Source organism: Corapipo altera, unplaced genomic scaffold, assembly GCF_003945725.1.
Source record: "Corapipo altera isolate COAL_440 unplaced genomic scaffold, ASM394572v1 52b, whole genome shotgun sequence".
NCBI lineage: Eukaryota > Metazoa > Chordata > Aves > Passeriformes > Pipridae > Corapipo > Corapipo altera.
The window spans coordinates 5,862,625-5,885,493 of record NW_020884922.1 but is presented as its reverse complement, the minus strand read 5'-3'; the positions used below and the strand labels follow the sequence as shown (position 1 = coordinate 5,885,493).

Below are 22,869 nucleotides of genomic sequence, written 5' to 3'. Positions count from 1 at the left end.
ACACCAGTTAATAAGCTGGTAAACAAAGAAAGAGTAAGTTACAAAGCAAATCTGACACAAGGGTTTTGAGGGCAGGTTTTGTTTCAGCTTCAAGGAAGACCATCCTTTTCATCATCAGAATGAGATTAAAAACTGTTCTAATAAATGCCTAGGGTTAAATTATTATACAAAAAGGTTGTGAATAAGAGCATTTCCTTTCTTGCCTATTGAGAGAAAGGCTTTGTAATGAAGATTGTTTTTCATTTTTTCAGATCTATTGAGTTCTGAAATTCCCGCTCAGTGCTGATAAATCTGATGTGAGCTTTGAAGACAAAGTAGTAGATAATTCTTTTTCTAATTGCATCCAAAACTCTTTGAAGCTTACTGTTAAGATTCACTTGAAGGCTAACAAACATGTGGTCTTCTGTAATGTTATATAATATAGCCCTGTAAATCACTGTTAAGAGGAATGCTGCTTCTTATTTTCATGATAAGATACATGGGATTTTGACTTTTTTTTCCTAGGCTCAGTAGTCATTGCTAGTTACCATGGAACAACTTCATTGTAGAAAAGACTCCTTTCAGTGAAATCTAAAAATTAAGTAAAATATGAGTAAGCCAAATTCTTGATATCTAGTGTTTGTGTGATTTTTTTTGGGAGGGGGTTGCAGGTTTGGTCTATTTGCTTTTTTTTTCATTTTAATTCTTTCATTCTTCCCTACTGAATGTGTTAAAATCATTAGAATAGTTCAAGGGGTGTAATGATACAACTGAATCTACAAACAGACCCTGAATGCTTCCAATAATTAAAAATCAAATTTGCATATTTTCCATTTCAGGTTTCATAACCTTTATGTAGCACACAGTAATCTCTAATATGAATTCCAGTAGGCCCAAAAGGCAAGCAGGCTGTCTGCTTGTTATCTGGTCTTTTTTTCCTGTTGCTTATTAAAATGGTACTTACCCAAATCCAATTTCTCTTGCTTACCTTTGAACATTTGTTAAATGCACATCTGATGTTACTAACATCTGGAAAGCATGAAGGATTTGAAATCCCCTCAAATGCTGGATTCTCAACAAATGAGACCATGGCGTGCTTTGCATTCACAAGTGTGCTCTTTCTGTATCGTATGCACGTACCCAAGTGCAAAGTACTCTTTTAGAAATGGTGATTTGTATGTGTATTTTTCACTGCTTATTTCACAGTGCAGAATAAGTGAGTTTCTTTTGCAAGAAGTAGATATGAATGCAGATTATTCCCCCCCTCAAGCTACTGATAGTTTGAGAGAAAATAGAGAGACAGAAGATGATTAGCCAGTTTGCAGCTGAATTTAGTTTATGTTTTCACTGCTATTTCTTAGTCTCATGCCTTATTAAATTAAAGATGAGCCTGAGACTAAGACATATTTTGTGTGGCAAAAGTAATTACTTGTTTCCCTCCTAGGTTTTCAATACAAAAATATTATTCTGTTTGTGCTTCCTTTTGCATACTTGTAAATATCTTCAAAACTGTCCCTGTAATATTTTTCAAATTCTGTTTTTCTGTTTTTATAAATATACTTCTACTTAAATACATTTTTTTTGTGACACTAATGCAGATTTTAGTAACAAGGGAAGAATTTCCTTTTTTAACAGAGGTTTCTGATTTGTGGAGCTTCAAAAATAGTTGTAGATTAGCTGACTGGAAATGAGCCTAGTGAAATAAAACAGAAAATAGTTTAGTTAGCTCTATGACCACTAGTTATGTTCTCAACATAGTCTATTTGTTGTTGGATTAAAAAGATAAATTGGATTTATAAAGGGAAATATTGATCTTTAAAGGCCAATCAGGCAGTTGTTTTTTTCTCCAGAGTTGACTTTATTTGTTCAAATACAAGTGGTACACTAGCTTGTAAAATATGTATGAAACCCATTGCATCTAATTTTGTTCCATTTATGATACATATATATATATATATATGAAAAACTGTCTGTGACATGAGGGGAAAGGACTATAACTTAGTGAGAAATGTTCTTCTAAGATATAGAAAAGACACAACAAGAATTCCTTTGTTTTCTTATCACTGGAAGACCTATTTGACATCTTCAAATCAGATCCTGAAGTCTATGAATCAGTGAAAGGGACAAGGTGCTAAATATGGTGTGGAGTTTATTTTAGAATTATAGAACAACCAGGATTGGAAGGGATCTCAAAAGATCATAGATTTCATGGCAAAAGGAGCCTAGATGAGATTATCTAGCACCCTGTCCAGTTACATCTTGAAAACCTCCAGTGAGAGAGATTCTACCATGTCCCTGATGAGGTTATTCCAGTCACAGATTGTTCTTGTTCTAAAAAAATTCCCTTATGTCTAGATGAAACTTCTCCTGGTGTGCCCACACAGATCCTGGCCTGTACTGGGCTCTTTAGTTGTTCCAATCCAGGTGCAGGACCTTGCACTTGTCTTTGCTTATCTTCACAATGTTCTTGCTATCCCACTCCTCCAGGCTGACTGGCTCTCTGTGCCAGATGGTTCTCCCTTATAACATGTCTGTGTCACCACCTGCTTTTGCATCATCAGCAGATGTGGTGAGGATGCTTTCAATCCCATCATCCAGATAATTTATGAGGATGTTCAACAGTGTGGGGCCTGGTATCAATCCTTGAGGGACCCCACTTGTGACAGACTGCCAGCCCATTTTATTTAACAGCTGATTAGTTCAGTTGAAAAACTTGAAGCAATTAAGTTCTATTTCATTTATTTGAAAGATTGTAGAGATGTGACTGTGATGTTACTGAATCTTCAGTTTACTTCTTATATTTTTCTGTGAGAATATTTTATTTGTGCTCTTAATACTGCAGCCTGATCAACATCATGAGTAGCAGATCAAGCTGTATTGCTGATTAAGGATGTCCTGACTGGTTTTTTTAAACTGTGATGCCAAGTTCTTTTCAAATCATAAAGATTTTGTCAGGTTTTTTTCCTCAACAAGCCTCTTGGGTATTCAGAGATTATTTCAACGCAAAAAAAGTAGGTAAATTTTAGTCCTAAGAAGGCATTGCTGGCATTCCTTGAACCAAATAATGAGCAGAGTTACAAAGCCTTACTCAGCTGAGAAGGAGCTGTACGTGAGAGTGAAGGCACAAGATAAAGAATAATCCCTAAAAGATACCCTGGAAGACATACTACTGTACTTAATGAAAATAGTTGGAAATCCAATTTTCAGCAGGAAAGCCATTTTTTCTGTTAGAATTAGCAGGAAATAAATAACACATCGCAAGACTAAAGCAGGACTTCTGAGAACAATTACTGGAAATAAAGATGAAATTGGTTATCTAGCATTCATTTTGCACTATTATTGAATGAGGTTTTGTGTAAAGATAATACAGAAGGAAATGTGGGGTTTTTTTAAATACAGTGGTATATATAATTTTTTAAAAATCTGCATATCTTTATTGTTCATTGGAGAATCACATCATCTGAGCAATTTGTTCACTGTCGTGTCTGTTTATTCATGCTCAAAAACTATCTGTAGTTTTGCTTTGGAAAGATTGCAGTGTGCAATCATTCTCTTGCAAGAGAATGCTAAATAAAGTTATCCTGATGGGTAGTAGAATCATAGAATTGTTTGGGTTGAAAAACACCTTTAGTATAGACTCCAGCGAATCACCAAGCACTGCCAACTCCACCACTAAAGCATGTTCCTAAATGCCACGTCCACGTGTCTTTTAAATACCTCCAGGGATGGTGACTCCACGAACTTCCCTGGGCAGCCTGTTCTAATGCTTGACAACCCTTTTGGTGAGGAAGTTTTTCCTAATACTCAATCTAAACCTCTGCTGGTGCGGCTTGAGGCCACTACCTCTTATCCTGTCACTTATTACTTGGGAGAAAAGACAGACTCGCACCTGGCTACAGCATCCTTTCAGGTAGTTGTGGAGACCAATAAGCCCCCTTCTCTCCAGACTAAACACCCCCACCTCCTTCAGCTGCTCCTCATAAGACTTGTGCTCCAGAACCTTCACCAGCTCTGTTCTTTGCTGGATGTGGTCCAGCACCTCAGGCTTGTTTCTTGTAGTGAGGGGCCCAAAACTGAACACAGGATTTGAGATGCAGCCTCGCCTGTGCTGAGTACAGGGAGACAATCACTGCCCTGGTCCTACTGACCACACTATTTCTGATACAGGTCAGGATGTCATTGGCCTTCTGGGCCACCTGAGCACACTGCTGGCTTATGTTCAGCAGCTGTAGATCAGCACCCCCATGTCTTTTTCCACTGGGCTGCTTTCCAACCTCTCTTCCCCAAGTTAATTTATTTTTAAGTCTCCACATTTTTACTGGGACTAGAATTATATGAGGTAAGTGATTAATTATATGGGAATGCTAGGGGAAAAGAAATGAAAAGCCTTGATTTAATGCAAAATATAATTAATGCTGTAAAATAGAAAGAAAAAAAAAAGAGTGCTGAAATATCAATTAGGGAACGCTCACAGAAACCAATTTATTGAAATTCCACCACCTTTTCCACATATGTGGGAATTACCCTTGCTAGCCACTTCTTTCCAAAAATGCTTAATGGCACAAAGAAGCTGGTGCATTGCTGCTGAAATTTGGGATTCTTAGTTTGTCTGTAATATTAACTGAAACTAATAAATACCTCACCGACTCTTAGTTCATGACTGTTTGTTTATAGGACACTGCTCTACAAAAACCAAGAGAAGTTTTCAGGCTGCCTTCAGACTTGACTGCGTGTGATAATCGCCTTTGTGCCTCGATACACTTCTCATCCCCCACACAGGTGACCCTTTCTGATGGTACAGGAAGACTGTATTTAATTAAATCAGGCAAACGTGGAAACAGTGCATCTGAAAAGTGGGAGGTGAGTCCTGCAATAACATATTTAGGAGTTGTATGTCTACCAAGTACTTCTTATTGTCACATTTCTTATGAGAATTGCATGTATGTAATGTGTGAAGAATTAAGCTTTAAATCATAACTCTGTATCACTGATACAGAAATGTGTTCTAAATTACTAAATGATTTCTTTATAAACAAAATACCTGAAATTCAAGTTTTTGAAAGGGAACAGCCTTTTGACTGAAGAGGAATCTAAGTAAAATGAGTGTTTCTAAAAGGTGGTTAGGTGCTTATCTAGCTAAACTTTTTCTGAAAAACATTTCTCCTTTCCTTTCTCCATTCATATGTGTCTGTCCGGGATTCTCCCCACACTTTTCACCTCTTATTGTTTAGTCTTTCCATTGGCCTCTGGAATAATATATTTTTTTTTAAGTTTGAAATTATTCTCAACCAAGCTAAAAACTATGTTCATTTTTAAGTTACAAGGTTTCTGGTCTGCATGATGTTTTTCTCCATGGATGTAATTGTGCTTGAAATACTCACCGTTTAATTTGCCCTATTTTAAAGATACATCCACAAAGACTAGAATGAAACTTGAACAAAAGTGCCAATTAGAAACTTTGATAAGTAACCCTGAGGGTTACTTTAAAAGTAGGTATAGTGTTTAAGCAATATTATTTCCACCTCTCTCATAGGGCTTATTCTTCATAATGTGTACTTAGCTCTGGAAAATAATTGGTGCTCAAAATTTTTATTGAAAATTGTTGATTGTATGTTTCTTATGCTGAATTTTATGTTTCTTATGATTAAATTATTTACATAATTAATTCTTTTAAGGAGTCTTGATAAGTAGCATTTTTTTTTTGTATCCATATCAAAGTAATCTCTACATTAATAATGGTATTAGTTATCCTCCTTGGACACAACAAATATAAGTAAGTTGCATTCCTACCTGAAACTGTGAGTCTCCTGTTCAGTGGTGCACTCCTCTTTTGTTCATGAAAGATGAATCTGTTATGAAGTGCCTGCACTTTGCATCTATTTTCTTAATTAGGGGGGAAGTTTCCTAAGTAATCAAGGATGTTCTACTGTTGGCAGAAATATAGGTGTATATAGTGAAGTGGAAGAGTTCAGGATGATGGATTAGCTCCTTTTCCTACACTTTTTGAGAGTTCAGTAAAGGAAATTGGTCATCCTGTTCTTTGGATGCTTGGTAATAAATACCAACTGGTTTTTATTCTGTTCTGTATGAGAATGCTGATACACTGGAGTCACAAGTTACATTGGAGTTGTCAGTGTAACAAAAACATGAGCTTTATATGTTGAGGTTCTGTCATCGTTTAAATTGATTTCCTGAGTATGTAGAGCACCCGGTGGTTTTTCTGAATGGATACTTTTTTGAGAAAAGCTGAAATACGTAGTTTCTAGAATTAAAACTTCCTGTTATATGTACCAAATGCTAAATATCTTGTGCTACAAAATGTGGAGTCCTTCTGTGTTTAATTATTTCATGTTCACAGTGGTGCTTATTAGCCTTTCAGTATGGCAGTAATACTTATCTACTTGGCCTATCAGATATTGGATGGACTTTTCCTATCTGTATATATAAATAAAAATTAAAAGAATTCTAACCCCAGCTTCTTAATTTCATTGTAGGTTTTTCTTTTTTACTTTCCTTCATAGTACTTCATAAATAAGGAGAATGGAATCTCTTTGCAAAAGGTAGTAGCCAAATAAAGAGACTCTTCCTCCCCTTATTTTTGATAATTAAGCAGGTCCAGTGATGCACTGGACCTTTTTATCTTCATGTTTGCACATGTCAAGATCTACAAAGATTTTCAGAATGTTGAGGTGTCTAGAGAAGCAGTGAGGGCCTTGGGGAAATGCCTCTAATTTCATCTTGAGCATGAGACTGTTTCCTCAGTTGATAGACAGTGTTTATGGATCCCATTGTGCTCAGGATCCATATGGATCAGTTGTACCTCCACATATGTGGTAGTAAACAGCCATAATGCAGATGGGTTTGGAGATCTTTGTGCTTTGCTTAATAGACCCTTATAATGATTGTATAATATAAACAATAATAACTAAAAACATTTGAAAATAGTATTTTGACAGTCACAGAAGGAGGAGCCAGAAATGTGTGACATTCATGGATTCATATTGGCAGAGAGGTTTGTGGGAGGCAAACTGCTACTAATTTGATATTCACTGAAACCTTTCACTGCTTCCTGTGAAAGATCAGGGCTTCCAGGTTTAACTGTCTGACTTTTTTCTATATTTTTGTCTTCTAGATTGTGTTTAATGAAGAACTAGGGAGTCCATTTATTATAGCACACAGTGTTTCATTTGTAAAATCTGATACAAATTCACTAGCTGTGCTGCTGCTTAGGGTAGAAAAAGATGAATTGGACACAAAAGGAAGTGGATTTCATGTTACCTTGGAATGGGTTACGATTGCAGAGATAAGCAAAGAGGGTAAGTGTTTTACATTTATATTACTGGTGATTAATGTTTAAAAAAATAAAAATCGTGCTTTTATTTTTTGTCTTAGAAGTTGCTTTTCGACAACTGCTGATATTTCTTTTCCCCAAAACTTCAATTTAGGTTTTACATAGGTAATTTTTTCTTAGATTTTGGGATCAAGCTATTGGTTGTAGGCCTAAATTCTGACAGACATTTGGAAAGCAGGAAGAAGTAAAGTTTTATGTATGTGTGGTGAAGATAATTAGAAAACAAGATAGAACTTTACTTTGGTGTTATGAAAGGAAATTTTGTTGTAGCTTGGTCTTGTAAAATTGAGGTTATACGAAACTATTCCTAACTAATCTCTGGTTTACTTTTCAAAATGTTGTACAGCTGGATATGTGTCTTTGGTTATGGATTTTCTTGGTGTTCTTTTCTAGCTTCCAATTAACGACACAGTGGGATTGGAATTAGTATGAGGTAAATATAACAGCTGTAACATAAAAAAATAAATGCTGCATATTCTAGGTTTTCCTGCAGTAAGAGTATGAAGTTATTACGTTAATTTTAGAGCTACACATTAAAAACATATTAGTTAGTGTATTAATACCTATTAATATATTATCCTGATAAAGTTTGGCAAATGGTACTTTATATGTTCAATATGACCATATATACATACATTAATATCATGATTTACATAAAGGGTGGAAGACCCCATTCTTAACTATCTGATTTAAAGGTGCATGGATTAAATTAATATACCTTCTTGCTTCCTAATGCCCAGTCTGAACTTCATCTGGTGCAGCTTTGAACCATTCCCACACATCCTGTCACTGGATACCAGGAAGAAGAGCTTAGCATTTTGCTCTCCACTCTCGCTCCTCAGGAAGGCTGTAGAGAGCAAAGAGGTGGCCCCTCAGCCTCTTTTTCTGTGAACTAGACAAGCCTGAAGTCCTCACCCACTCTTCATATGATATTCCTTCCAGCCCTTTCATCAGCTGTGTTGCCCTCAGTGCCTTTAGCTATGTTTTCTGCTATTGTGGGTAATGCCAATATATCTCAGAGAGACAGAAAGCCACATGAGACTGACTGCCTTATGCTTTTGTGACCAGCTCAACAAGAAAAAGAAAACTCTGAACATTACTGGTTATAACTTAGAAGACAAACTAAATCAGTAACACGGTCAGTCTAAGACTGTTTCTTAGTAAAAGCAGTAACACAAATTTTTATTATGTTGTCTAATACTGTACATTTTCATGAACAAATTCTTTTTAACAATGTGATTTTTATAACTTATGACAAATAGTCATGGAATCCATAGACGTGGATTTAAAAATCTTTCAAAAAGTTTTGCCAGTTTTCCAGCATTTCCAAGAAACAGACAAAATTTTTGAGATTATTGTCAGTAGAGATGTAAATAACAAGATTCAAAGCAAACTGAAGAGAAAAGTAAGTTTTGAGTTAATTTAAATAAACAACTCAAAAATCAGACTGATGTATGAACCAGTCTCAAAGACAAAACTGTTCTGAGGAATTACAATTCTTTTCATCCTCTTTCATCCATAGTCAATTGCTATGCTTAACTTTTCTTGAAACTTTGCCTGTGGGTGCAGTTTATCAAATCATATTGTGGTAAGAGTAAGTAGTTAATCAACAAGCCATTTCTCAAATTGCCAAAATCTGTGATTCATCAAAGCAAAGCCTTAAAACATAGTTATGTCTCTTGACACTAAAAACTGTGAGAATCTCTGCCATATCTGCTTGGCCAGACAAAGTAGTCACACCCACCACTATTGTATTACCTAAGAACAAAAAAAATGGAAGTATGAAAATAAATCAGAAGGGAGGGAGCGATAAGGTCTGTTCACATCTTGTGTAGTACCTCAGAGGACTGTAACAAAGGTATACCCTTTCAAACTTTGTTATTTTCTTCAGCTAACCAATGTTTTAGGAATCCTTACTGTAAAAGCTTGAAATGAAGAACCACCTTGCTGCTTTATCAGGCTAAGAAAATGTGGCATTAGCTTTCTTCTGACCTTCTCTACAAGAAAAATCATTCAGTATAAACTTACCAGAAAGATCATAAAGACTTACTTAAAACTTTCTGAAGTTCTGATGTTTGATTAAAAATACTCTACAAAGGTTTTGTCACACAATGGTAAGTTGTGAGATTGTAATGCCTTTTAACCAGTGAGCAAATGGTGTAGGAGAGACATACAAAGTAATTTGTTATGTTTCAGTGCATGGTTAGATTCTGTCAGTTAAAACAACTTATTCACAGAGTGGCTAACTGCCCACTGCAACAAAAACATGCTCCTTTTGGTTATGTATCTAAGCCAAAGTAATTTGTTAATGTTATAAAGCATGTTACCCTCTTACTCGGAGTCTTCTGATTATATGGATCTCTGTCTCTAATTAGAAGGGTTGAATCTCTTCAATTAATGCTGCCTTCCCTCCAGTCCAACCAAAGCTTCTAAGAAAAAGAGTGGTGCTTTAATTAACACCATTAAGTATCGGAGTTACATTATAGTCCAGTTACTAACCTTTAATCCACTTCTTGCTTAGCAAAGAAGGTAACCAATTGAGAGGTTTTAAATTATACCTGGGTTATCCTATCGTTATACCAACGAAGATGGTTAAAGGCCTTGAGGGGAAGCGGGCTGAAGAAGGGCCTGAGGTCTCTTGGTCTGTTCAGCCTGGAGGAGACTGAGAGGAGACCTTAGTCTACAACTTCTTTATGAGGAGGAGGAGCAGACACTGATCTCTTCTCTGTGGTGACCATTGACAGTACCTGAGGGAATGGCCTGAAGTTGTGTCAGGGGAGGTTAAGGTTCAGTATTAGAAAAAGATTCTTCACCCAAAGGGTGACTGGGAGCTGGAACAGGCTCCTCAGGGAAGTGGTCACAGCACTGAGCCTGACAGAGTTCAAGAAGCACCTGGATGATACTCACAGGCATATGGTGTGATTCTTGGGGATGGATGGTCCTGTGTAGGGCTAAGAGTTGAATTTGATGATCCTTGTGGGTCCCCTCCAACTCAGCATATTCTGTGATTCTGTGATTATTATCTGTGTTCTCCTATGACTTTGATGTTTCTCTACGTTTAACATTGAGGTCAAACAGGAACCCATTTTGGAGAGCTAGGGGGACATAGAGGATTTTTACCATTATAATCTCTGGTCTTGTCTAATGTATCTGCTAATGATTTCCTAATTTCTTGCAAGTAAAGTCGTAACTACAAGTACAGTGATTTCTTTTAATGAAGAGATGAAGCAGAAATGTGAAAAACTAAACAATTCCTGGGGATGATTTTATCACCTGTGACAATTTTATCAAGTTGTTCGTGAAGACTGTGGGCAGTAAGATTCTGATGGAGAAAGAACAAATGTGCTAGAACCTGTGACTTTACTGGCGTTTGGAGTCAGGAGTACCCATGTGTTTCAGAGCACTGTAGGGAGTGACACGGTCCTTGATGCCAGTAGCTGACATCTGGGACCTCCCTTTTAGAGAGCAGTGCCTTAAAAGAGTTGAGGAATATGGGCATTTTCCATTATGAGTAAAGTATTACCACTAGCTATTTCATTGTTTCTCAGGTTTTTACAACAGCTTGAAAATTATTTGGAAAACTTGTTTGTACAGAGACTGTGCTGGGCTAGCTGTGATCAACAAAGACATCATAAATATAAAAGGCAATCTTAGAATAATCCAATATTTAACAAACTCATTGGGAAATAGAAATTTTCTTTTAAAATATGGTACTGTGATTTAAGCAGTAGATTTGCATAGTGTTTTTGAGTGTAATGTGTTTCTCAGATAATAATTTGTCTTCCAGAAAAATATTACCACTTTTTTTTTTTATAGGTGTTCATAAATATGAAATCATTAAAAGGAGAGTTTTACAAGGAAAATCAGTCCCCCATTATGCAGCAATAGAGCAAAGTGGAGATGGTCTAATGATTGTTTCCCACAAACCATTCAAATTTATGGAAAGTGAAAGTGACAAATTAGAAGAAAATGATGATACAAAAATATTAAATGAAAAGAAAGGTAAGACTTACCTGGCAAGTTATGTAGGCTGCTCTCTGGCTTAGAAAATATCTTGTCAGTTTAACATTTGTTTGGAAACTATAGCTATAAATGTTTGTTTTAGTATCTGTCTTCTAGACAGATTGGCTATTTCTTCTGTTTGTTTGTTTTTTGCTTAAACCTGTATGAGGTGCTTTTTTGGATAGGAGACACAATTTTTCTGTCTTAAGAAAGAGGCTATTTTGGAAACAGAACTATACTAAGTATTTGATAGTAGTTGGATTGGTAACACCTAAATTTATGCATCTGGCTGAAGTACTCAAATTAAGAATCCAATCTTAATTCTGAAGGCTGTCATGTCTCAGATACTAATAGCTTCTGCAAAGTATAATTGTAGCACCTGTGACTGATCCATTGCAAACAGGAAACTCGTGGCAGTGGGCAACAGAGCAAGAATCCTTCCAGTGTCACAGTTGCTGGTATGAAGCTTAAATCAATAAAACCTTGCCTTGTGTTGCGAGAACTTGAGAGCTCCCAAAGGGAGCCAGTACTGTACTTTTTCTCCAAATAGAAAGGTCACTCATACAAGATTGCTCTTTAGAAAATGTATTCATCTGTATTTGTATTTTCTGTGACCAACTGTACACTACCCAGTCATGTTGCCATAGCCTTCCTTTTGTATAAACATTTCCCTTAAAAGGCCACTTCTTCTAGTAGTTTAATAGTAAAGAAAGATATCAGACAGATTTTAGACCAAGTAGAAAAAGTCAATCACTACTTCTGGACAGGCAGTTTTATTTCATCTCCATTAGCTGCAGCAGATTAAGACTACTTGGTCTTCCAAAATCATTTCTGTTGAATAGTCAGCATAACCTCTGGCAAAATATGTAAGAAAACATGTTCACATCTCTGAATGGCATATACTTCTGAACATTCAGTAGCTTATAAGTACCACTGCACCTGATGTCTCTTCAACCAGATTATTAATCATTAATGTTTCAGTGTATTTAAGTACATTTTGGCTATCAATTTTGTCATGCTACAGTAAACTTAAGAGTAATAGTTAATGTCCATTGTATAACTCTACCAGCATATTTGAGTATAGACATGAATATAAATTAATTTCCAAATGAAGGACACAGACAAACTTGATTGCTAAAAAAGTGTTTCTTCATTTTATGATCAGAATATATTTTGTGTAAATTGTTCAGAGTAAAAGTTAATTTCCACTCTTTCACAAAATTTCATATGTCTCAGCATTGTATGCTGTGGGATCCAGTAATCCTTGTATCCTTATAATCTAGTTTGTATTTTCCTGCATGTTTCCAATTGTAGACCCTCTTTATTACTGGCAGCAGACCGAAGATGATGTGACCATAACAGTTCATCTGCCTCAAGACATCACTAAAGATGACATAAAAGTACGTTTTTCTCCTGATAACATGTGTGTTACGCTGAGAGACCAGCCTCCTTTAATGGAAGGAAAACTCTATTCATCTGTGGACCATGAAAGCTGCACTTGGATAATTAGAGAGAACAAAAGGTATTGTATATGATTTTAGTTTTCCTATTGGTAGGAACTGATTTCAGAGTTTATACCGTATTCTCTGGGAATGGGCTCTTTTAATGCTACACCCAGTGTCCCTTCTTGCAAGAATCTGTTTCCTCTGCTGAAAACAGTTCACTGTCTTTTGCAATGCTGTCTCACAATGCTGGTTTTTTATCTAATTGTAAAGTAATCCCCTCCTTTTACAATTAACTTGCCAGGAAAAAAAAGCCAAACAAAACACTCAAACAGCAAAATGTTAAACATAGATTTGTAAGCAGAGTCAACTTGAATGTATATTGTTGTTTGTGTTAATAATTTCTCTTTTTACTTCAACTTTCCACAAACAAGCTTTTTTAGTAATAATGTAACAGAAATTCTTTAGGTTTGACTTATAATTTCCTTATTATACTTTCCTAATCAATTATACATTATGTACATTATAGAAAATGAGTCTGTGTGAAACTAATATGGTGTAGACCACAAGTAGAAATATTCATGCTTTTATTTGAGAAGTAAATTTTAGATTTCTTTCTGAAATAAAAATACGAAATAATGGGGGGGGGGGAAATAATTCAGATCTCCCTAAAACATAGTCAGATTTTTCTTTTTGAGTTGTCTTGTTTTCACACTCTGCCTGGACTGAGCCATATATTCACTCAGCACGCTGGTCGGGCTAACTCAGGGAGATATTCACACTCTTATAATGAACTCAAGGAGAAACATGTACATCACCTGTTGATCCACTTAACACTTGATAGCTGTTTATCTACAGCAAAGGCCACCATTTATGTCAAGATCAGGTCCCCAAAAGGTTAAATGTAAAAAACAGTAATTCTCCAGAAGAATTATATGTTTGTATATAGATTATACTAATACTGTATATTAAACTTCATGACTTCATGTTTGTTGGTTATTAGGTATCATGCTGAGAACTAACTCAGCTGAGTAACTCAATTTTTTTATTCAATCAAGTGAGTGATATTGCATGAATCTCAGGCTTACTTTAATGAGAAATAGTAATTCCATATTTCAGTGTAATTAGTTGCACTCGGTTCTTAATGTTTATACTGAAGTACCGCTATAAATCTGTTGATTAAAAGTCTAAAACTTGCTCCAAATGTCTTCTGTAAAAGTGTGCTATTTCTAATATCAGTGAAATTGCTTCAGAAACTGATTCAGAGTTCACCAAATAGTTGTTGCTATGATACAGTAGTTAGTAACTTAAAAGGTTTTCTGTCAGAAACACTATAGCGGTTTTTGCTGGAGACCCTGTAAGTGTATCTAAAACCTGAGTGTAATAAAACTAACTTTAATTTTATGGTTATATCTATGTGTTTGTCTAAGAGAGTATTTAAATGGAATTGCTGTGTTGGTGCATCGGGCTAAGTGTCTTATTTTGCATGTAGTTAATTAGTTATTCCTAATAATTTAATGATTATTCTCTGTTGAGAAATTATTATTCTGTTTGGGTTTTTATGTTACAGAAATCTTACTTCTTCTGAGATATTATTTTAGATAACAGTATATATAATTAACTGTTGTAGTATTTCTGAGGTCTATTAAAACAAATATTTTTGTCCTAGATGTCCACACTTAAGTACCCCTAGGAACCACTACTTATGTTTCATATAAACTGCTGTAGTAAAAGTCTGGTAGTCTTTGAAAAAAATGCTTTACAGGTGATCTCCTGCTGTATATGAAATATTTTAATGAGTCTGCTTCAGGGGAAACTGCATTTACATTGAAAACCCTGAGGTTTGTGCTTAGGCTTTCAGAAATCAATCCTTGATCTGTTTTTCTTCAGAATATTTTTTCTTAGAATGGTTTATTTTATAATTTGAATGCTAATGGTTTCTCTGATTTTCATTATTAATTCAGCTTGAAGAGAAGTGCTCTAATCTAGAGGATTTTTTTACTAATCTGACAAATGGATATGGTGTTTTCATGTGCTACTCTTTGTATTCTCTTTGCATTTTAGTTTGGAAATTTCTCTAATTAAGAAAAATGAGGGATCCCGGTGGCCAGAGCTAATAGTTGGCGACACAAGAGGGGAATTCATTATGGACCCTTCCCAATGCTCCGAAATAGCTGAAAGCCTGATGCATCTGACTTCTGAAGTAATGGTAAAGAGTTGAAAATAAAGCATTCAAAGTTCTTGTACATTTGCATGTTGTCTTTTGATATCCTAATTTGCAGTTCATTGACCTGGTTCATTAGTTCATTTACTATTCAGACTACTAACTACATTCATTTTTAATTGAAACTGTTAAACAAATGGGACTAGAGTTGTGAATGTATTTTGAACAGTAATATCATCTTCCTGTAAGACTCAGTTTAGCTTACATGATAGTGTCTGTGCACCAAACAGAAGTCTGATTTAACATTGAAAATAAACTTTGTTCCCACCATTTAGGATGTGACCGTTTGTTTTAAAGCAGTTAATTTGATTTTGGAGGCTGTCTGTTTCTTGTTTATCAATAGGTTAGCAATACTTTAGGGATACTGTATTTGACCTACATACTGTGAGTGTAAATGACATGTTTAAAAACATGACTCATGAACTTTCTGGCATTATTGTTATGCAGGAACTCTACTTAAAACAAAATAAAATGTAATTTTTAACTGCTGTTTGCTTGATACTTCCCCTTTTGGTTTAATTAGAAAATGGCATCTCATCTAAAATTTTTGAAGTGTGATTCCTTGTGGTTCTTGATGGATCAGTTATGGATTATTACTTTTTTTAAATAAGGCTGAAAAGTGTTACTAAATTCTGTTTACTACTTCAAATTGATTTCTCTCCTCTCTCCCTCACTGTTTGTGAGTAAAATATTGTAGTATATCTTTTGACTATAGATTCTTTGGGAACTTCAAATATCTTTTCTTTTGTACCCTATACTGAGGTTAAAATGATGATTTTTTTATCGTAGTTTTCATTAATTTAAAAAACATTAAATATATTTAAATAAATTAAAATTATTATTAGCAAAGCTAAAAGGAAGCATGTGTTGAGAGCTCCTCACAAAATTAATTAATCAATTTTTTTAATAGCATTTTCAATAACAGCTTACACTGGTGTACATTTACTAAATGTCCATAGGTTTTCAGGGTTGTATACTTTTGCTACTTAGAGAAGGGAATTTATTGACCATGTTTTAGTGGCTTATGTACCTTTCCTCAAACTGAAATGGATTTTGTTATACCTACCACTCATGCTATCCTCCACATCAGAAACAGTTCTATTAATTTTGAATAATTTCATAATAGCTTAATCTTTCAGTATGTATGGATAGGCAAATGATTCTTCCAGTTCTATTGATTTTTTTTTGTTGTTATGTAAAGAGATTTATTTTTTTTTTCTGTAGTTTGGATTTTCAGTGTAGTCCATTGTCTTTATTTCAGAATCCAAACCCTGAAAAGGAAAAACCACCTTGTAACGCTCAGGAATTAGAAGAATGTGATGCTTTTCTTGAAGATGGCGCAAGCTTGTGCAGATTTGATGGCGATACTTTGAAAGTCACTCATATAGTAAGTACTGCAAATTACTACAGAAATACTTTAAAACATTTTAATATGCAAGTTGAATTCTCTTATAGGTAGAAAAATTGCAAACTCTTGAAAACACGTAAATTTCTTCCATAACATCATATCACAGTAGCAACAGAAATCATCCACCCAGATGTGTCCTTCAATGTCATTTTAATATAAAAACAAGGCTCCTTTTGTTCTGATTTAAAAATATATATACTTTCACAAGTCAGCCATTTGAAAAAGCAAAGTTATGTCAAAATAATTATAAGAAAAGGGTCTTTTTCAGTGGCATAATATTCTTTAGATGGCTTAGGTTGCATTTTTCTTAGTAATTTTTCAGATAGCCTGGTAGAAAGTGGACCCTTTTTGCTAAGAAGCTGGAGCATAGATCACTTTATGATACTTCTTTGTCAATCTCACTAAAAATAACAGATTGTAGGCAAAATTCTTTAATAATAGGCTTGATCTGGGCTGTAGGCAACCTTGACTAACAGTAAAATTAGAACCTGATCTGGTCATCTGGCTAGAGTGGGAAACAGCAAAATCTTACAAAAACATTACAGATCAACTCATTGTCTTGTGGTTGTTTGGGGTTTTTTTCAAGATGTTTCTATAAAGCTTGTAATAACATTGGTTTTGCATCCCATCACTACCCTGTGTCACACAAATTACATGTATGACCTGTTTTGTACAAACATGTCATAGTTACAGGATAAGATTTGATTCAGTTCATAATTTTCTGTTTCCTCTGAAAAAGCTAGAGAAGAAGTCTGAAGTCTGTATCTTAGGGAGCTTGGTGTTTTGTTTGGGGTTTCTTTCTTCCTTGATTATTTTTTAATTTCTTATCTTTTTTCTCTGGCAGTACAGATACATGGCTCCACCAAGAAAATAGTCTGTTTTCTGGATATGGTGTGATAGACAGACATTTGTCAGTAGATAAAATCTGTTATTGGTAGGAGGACATTTTACAGAAACTCATTTCAAAGGGATTTTAGCTATTCAGTGATACACCAAACACATCAGGCATAAGTAGAAACAAGAGGTTCAAACTGAATAAGAGGAAAAACAACCATTGTTGTAGCATGGATTGGGTTGCCTAGTAAGTTGTGCAGCTTCTGTCCCTGAGGTTTTCAAGCCCAAACTGGATACAGTCCTGAATAACTGAGCCTAAACTACTGCTTCTCACTCTGAAGGGTGAGAAGTTTGTGTCCCAGAGACATTTCCCAGATCAGGAGGAACGTGAGATCATGGGATCAAGAAAGGTTGCTTTCTAGCAGGCAGCAAGATATTATGGAGCAAGTTTGAACTCCACAAAATGTTTGTAAACAGTATTTAAAATGGGTGGCGTAAAAGTAATTCAAAGGTTAATGTGTGTCAAGCATTATGGACAAAGGACAGTTACTGTGGATAGGAAATTTTTGTTTCAACTTCATCTATGTGAACTTGTGGTTTTGGTCCTTGTTGGAGTGTTGTAGGAATATGAGTATTTCAGTGTATTTTTCAGCTTACAGAAATGTATTTTCATTTTTATTTAGTTCTTCTTTCAAGTTGTTTGGGGGTTTTTTTGTTAGCATTTCAGGAGCCTGTTCCTTCACAAATGTGGCTGGTACAGCCTGTCACCCACAACTCCTACAAACATATTTATTGACAAGTGTTCCAATCTGATATTTAGTAATTATTTGATTGTAACTAAATTAAAAATGTTGACATTTTCTAGTTTTAGTACTCTGACTAACCCTTGTTTCAGTGCTTACCAGCTTCAGTAATACTTCAGTATTTCCTTCCCTGTTGACATTGCAGAAAACCAGTCGTGATTACTTAGAGAGAATCTTTTCCTAACATTAGAAGTTGCAGGTTAGGATCCTCTATCCTAGAAAACCATTTCTGCACAAAACACATTCCCATTTGCTTGTATATTAGACGTAATGTTTCTCTAAATATTATCCCAAAAAACTTAATTGCATCTGTTTGAAATGTGTTAGGTATCTGTGATGTATTGAGCTATTGACCAGTGGGGATGCAGCATAATGTATTCAAACATTTTGTCAACTAACAGACATGAAACCGTTGATCATCTAACTTTAGCATATGTGTAACAGAATCTACTTTTTATGCTTTGAATCAATATTTGTTTTGTTTTCAGATTAATCTTGGAAGCAACCCGTATCTTTTCTCAGTTGTTGTGAATCCCAGGGAAATGCCATGCTTCTGCCTGAGACACGATGTTGATGCTCTTCTCTGGCAACCTCACTCTGACCAACCAGAGAACATGTGGGAACACATTGCAACTTTTAATGCTTTAGGTAGGAAATTAACTTCTGTGTCACACACCTGAAACTTTTCTATCTGAATGCTTTTGGTATGGTTTCTGTTGATATTTCTCTTACTTAAATCTGAATTGGAAGTTACTATAATTTTGTTGATAGCAGCGTGGTAGCTTAGTTTTAGACATAAGAGAGCATAGAAATAAAATGTTTATGCTCTGGAAGGAAAATAAGCCTTTTCAGACCATGTACAGGATGCAACCACAGTACTGCACAGTTAAAAGGAGAGTTCCTTGGATAAGTGAACTTGAATTAGAGACTTGAAAAGCAGAATCACCATGTTAACACCCACACAGAAAACATCCAGGAAATAGCTACAGTTAATTGATTATGTGTCTAGGTATATGTAAACTTAAGGTAAGATGTTTTAATAAGAGACCTCTAGATTTTTACTGTCTCATTGTCCCATGTCATAACCATTGCCATGCATTGTTCAATGGGAGTGAAGCAAATAACCTTTCAGAAAGATGGTAGATCATCTGGCAAAGATTGTGTTTCAAGCCTCTACAAAAGTGTGAAAAGAAATCAGTCTGAAATAAGTCTGATTGCTAATAGAGTCCTGTAATGAAAGAGAAAAAGGAAGTTTTTTTCCTTCTGAGTGAATATTAACGGAAGTTACAGTGTGTTGAAAAATAACTCTTTTTTTTAGTCAGTTCTAAAGAGAAAACAGGTTTTAAGTGTTCAAGATTAGAGAGGCTCAGAAATCTTAATTTAAATGTAATTACACACTAGGAGATAAAAGGGAAAGAAAAGAGTTATTCTGCTAATATTGGGTCAAGATTGCCCTTATGGGCCATATCTGTGCCTTATGATCCTGCTGAGAAAATAAAAGACCTTGAGGGGCTTTTATATAGCTGTACATACATATGTATAAAAAACACCAGTTAAGATGGTGTACAGAAGAATTGCATATTGGCATTAAACTGGTTAATGCATCCCTCCAGAGACTGTTACCTTATGTAATAAGAACCTATATCTTCTTCTTTTTTTTGTTACTAATTGCATATTATTTTTTAAGTTAAGCTTGGTTTTGTATCGGCCAGTTAAAGTGCTCTTGAAACCAATATATTACTTATCCCTTCTGCTTGGTTTTGGGCTACACAGGTTATGTCCAAGCATCAAAGCAAGACAAGAAGTTCATGGCTTGTGCTCCAGATTACTCCTACGCTGCTCTTTGCGAGTGCTTGCGACGAGTTTTCATCTATCGTCAGCCGACTCCTCTGGCCACAGTTCTCTACAACAGGAAGGAAGGAAGACAAGTAGGACAGGTTGCTAAGCAGCTAGTAGCAACCCTGGAATCAAATGATCCTATCTTAGGCTTTCAAGCTACAAATGAGAGATTATTTGTTCTCACAACAAAAACCTTGTTTTTAATAAAGGTGAACTCTGGAAATTAATTATTCAGTGTGCTCTGCTGTAGTTTGTGTTAACAATTTGTTATAGAACTGGATAGGTAGATGATCTGACAAGTTCAGTGCAATTTGCTGAAATTCAAAAAGGGGATGTTTTACAGGGGAATCAAACTTTTTCATTAGCATATGTCTGTAAGATAGCGACAAAGTTTTTCAACTTTGCTGCCACTGAAATAAGCTTTTTCAGAGCTATGGGAAAGTGTCTTCTGCATCAACAGTTTTGTCAAAGCAGTTGTCAGAGGCTGCTACTGCACATGTGAATAGGTTTATGCATTGTTTGTTCCAAATGACTTTGCTATTATTCTGAATTTTGAGAATTCACTTCTGTTTTTAAATGCCACTGTTTACCTATGAAAAAAGTAGTCAGATAAAGAGTTACAAGCGTGTGATGTGCAAAGTAGAATGTATCATTAAAAAAAAATCCCCAATTCAAATACTTTTGACCAAAAACTTTTGATATTTTGACATTCAGTAGTATTGAGTAAAATGTGAATGAAATTAATGGAGTGTTATGTATCTTATACAGGTACTTAAGTGGAGCAATTTCATGGCATATGCACAATTTAGATTATTGGTTTGGGACTTACTTATGCTTGCAGTGCAATCTGTTCATATTTTAAGAGACACTAGAATACCTTCTAGTAGCTTTTTCCAGAAGCAAAGTAAGGGTCAATGTATAGCTGGCAAATACACATTGAATGCTATTAGTTAAGGCCTGGTTATACTCTCAGTTGTGCCATTTTCATTTGACTTTGTACTTCATCTCAAGTGACTCATTTACAATGAGAAAATGGCTGACAGAAAAAGCACCAATATTGTAAAAAGCACTGGTGGTGTAACCTGGGATGGGAAACTCAGAAGTGCTACTTCTGCCTCTGATCCCACTGTAAATGCTGTGTTATTACTTAACCATTCTGTCTGTGATGCTCAAGTCCGGTGGGGTATATTTGCAACGTAAGAGTACTCAGGCCAGTGAGGATGCTTTGGTTTAACAAATGGCTGTGGTTGAGTTGAATAGTTGTGTCTGAAGATTTTTGGTTTTGTTTTTTTTTTTTCTTTAAGTTGGCATTGTCAATATATTTAAACCAAAGGGTCAGTTGTGACAGCTCCACCCTGGGTTGGGTTTTTTTTCATAGTTTGCTTAAAACTCCGTAACAAAGAATGCCTAATATATTGTGTACTGGCAGGAAAGCTGCTGTTATCTGTGGTACCAAAGCACTGAGAGAGTCACAAATACAAGTGGCCTTCTAGTTTGCATCTCTCTTCTGATATCATTTCAGAACTCTGTTAAGAGTATTGAGAGAAAAATAAGTGTTTCTTTAGTTGTGATTATTTTTACTCTCCTGTAAATTCTCCAGACTTGTATTGGTGAACTGATTAAATAATGAGTGAGAATTTAATAGGGAGGCAAGCAGTTGTACCTTGCAGAAACTTTCCAAGGAACCTGATTTTCCTTCTCCTTACAGCAGGGTTATGTTGTATATCTAATATTGAAAAGTTTTTCCTTGCTCTTTTAAAACTATCTTGGAAATGCTTTTTCAAAAGGCTCAGTCAATGTATTACCATTTCATGACTGTTTTGCATCTAAATTTTAATTGTTGGGCAGTAGTGTCAAACAAGGTGGTAGAATTCCTGCAGAGGTCCTGTAGAAAAGATTTGATATAACTTATTACTTTGCAGCATAAAGTAAGTGCTTTTACATGTATATGAGTATTACTTAGTAACCTGAGATTTAATCATTGTGAACACGGAGTTAAGAACGTGATATTTGGGAAACGGAGGAGTGAAGGATTCATAGGCAACATGATTTTGTCACCTTGGGTCTATTGCAGGAAGCTTCAATATAGATGAGAATTTTAGCTTTGTCAAATTCATCTTGCTGTGAGGTATATATCTGGAAACATGCTCTGCTGTCTCAGGCAACAGTGGAAACAAATAAAATGGTTACCTCTTCAGAGGCTATATTACAATATGTAATGACTAAAACTCACATTCTGCCCAAATGTGTGTCCATTTCAAGGGACTTCTTGTTTACCTCTGGAAATAACACAGGGAAAAGGTTCATCTCTTTTTCCATGTTACTCATCTGTTTGCAATCATGGTGTTCTCAAAAGGGATGTATTAAATACTCTCTCTCTTATTTTGCTTTCTGTGAGAGTTAAGGATATTTTATTATTTAAAAGACTTGTTATCTTGAGGAACCTGGCATGCTATTACAGGGCAATCCCAAGCACAGAAGCAGGGTGGGCAGGAAATGGATTGAGAGCAGCCCTGGAGAGAAGGACTTGGGGGTGTTAGTGGGTGAGAGGCTGGACATGAGCTGGCAATGTGCACTTACAGACCAGAAAGCCAAATATGTCCTGAGCTGCATCACAGGAAGCATGACCAGCAGGTCAAGGGAGGTGATTACAGCTGAATCACCTGGCAATTCAGGTGACTCACCTGGTGAAACCAGGTGAAAATGTGAAACCAGTTGCCCTGGTGAAACCCCACCTGGAGTGCTGCTGTGTTCAGCTCTGGGCTCCCCAACATAAGGAAGACGTGGACCTGTCGGAACAAGTCCAGAGGAGGGACACGAAGATGATCAGAGAGCTGGAGCACCTCTGCTATGAAGACAGCTTGTGGGAGTTGGGGTTATTCAGCCTGGAGAAGAGAAAGCTCTGGGGAGACCTTATAGTACCTAAAGAGGGCCTGCAAGAGAGTTGGGGAGGGACTTTGGACAGGGACATGTAGTAATAGGACAAG

The 22,869-nt window shown here is 35.7% G+C and overlaps 1 protein-coding gene across 3 annotated transcripts in view; it reads left to right on the top strand.

Moving 5' to 3' along the window:
• Positions 1-22,526, top strand: part of NUDCD1 (NudC domain containing 1) — a 35,068-nt gene extending 12,542 nt beyond the window's left edge. For 2 of the 3 annotated variants that reach the window (XM_027657058.1, XM_027657060.1), the window contains 8 exons: positions 4,654-4,839; positions 7,112-7,295; positions 11,147-11,332; positions 12,647-12,854; positions 14,839-14,983; positions 16,260-16,385; positions 18,532-18,691; positions 19,817-22,526. In XM_027657058.1, coding sequence (XP_027512859.1) covers positions 4,654-4,839; positions 7,112-7,295; positions 11,147-11,332; positions 12,647-12,854; positions 14,839-14,983; positions 16,260-16,385; positions 18,532-18,691; positions 19,817-20,109 — 1,488 coding nt within the window. In that variant the 3' untranslated portion in view covers positions 20,110-22,526. Of the gene's footprint in view, positions 1-251; positions 470-4,653; positions 4,840-7,111; positions 7,296-11,146; positions 11,333-12,646; positions 12,855-14,838; positions 14,984-16,259; positions 16,386-18,531; positions 18,692-19,816 lie in introns of all 3 variants that reach the window. The other variant, XM_027657061.1, reaches the window with a different exon arrangement.
• The last annotated feature ends 343 nt before the right edge of the window (positions 22,527-22,869 follow it).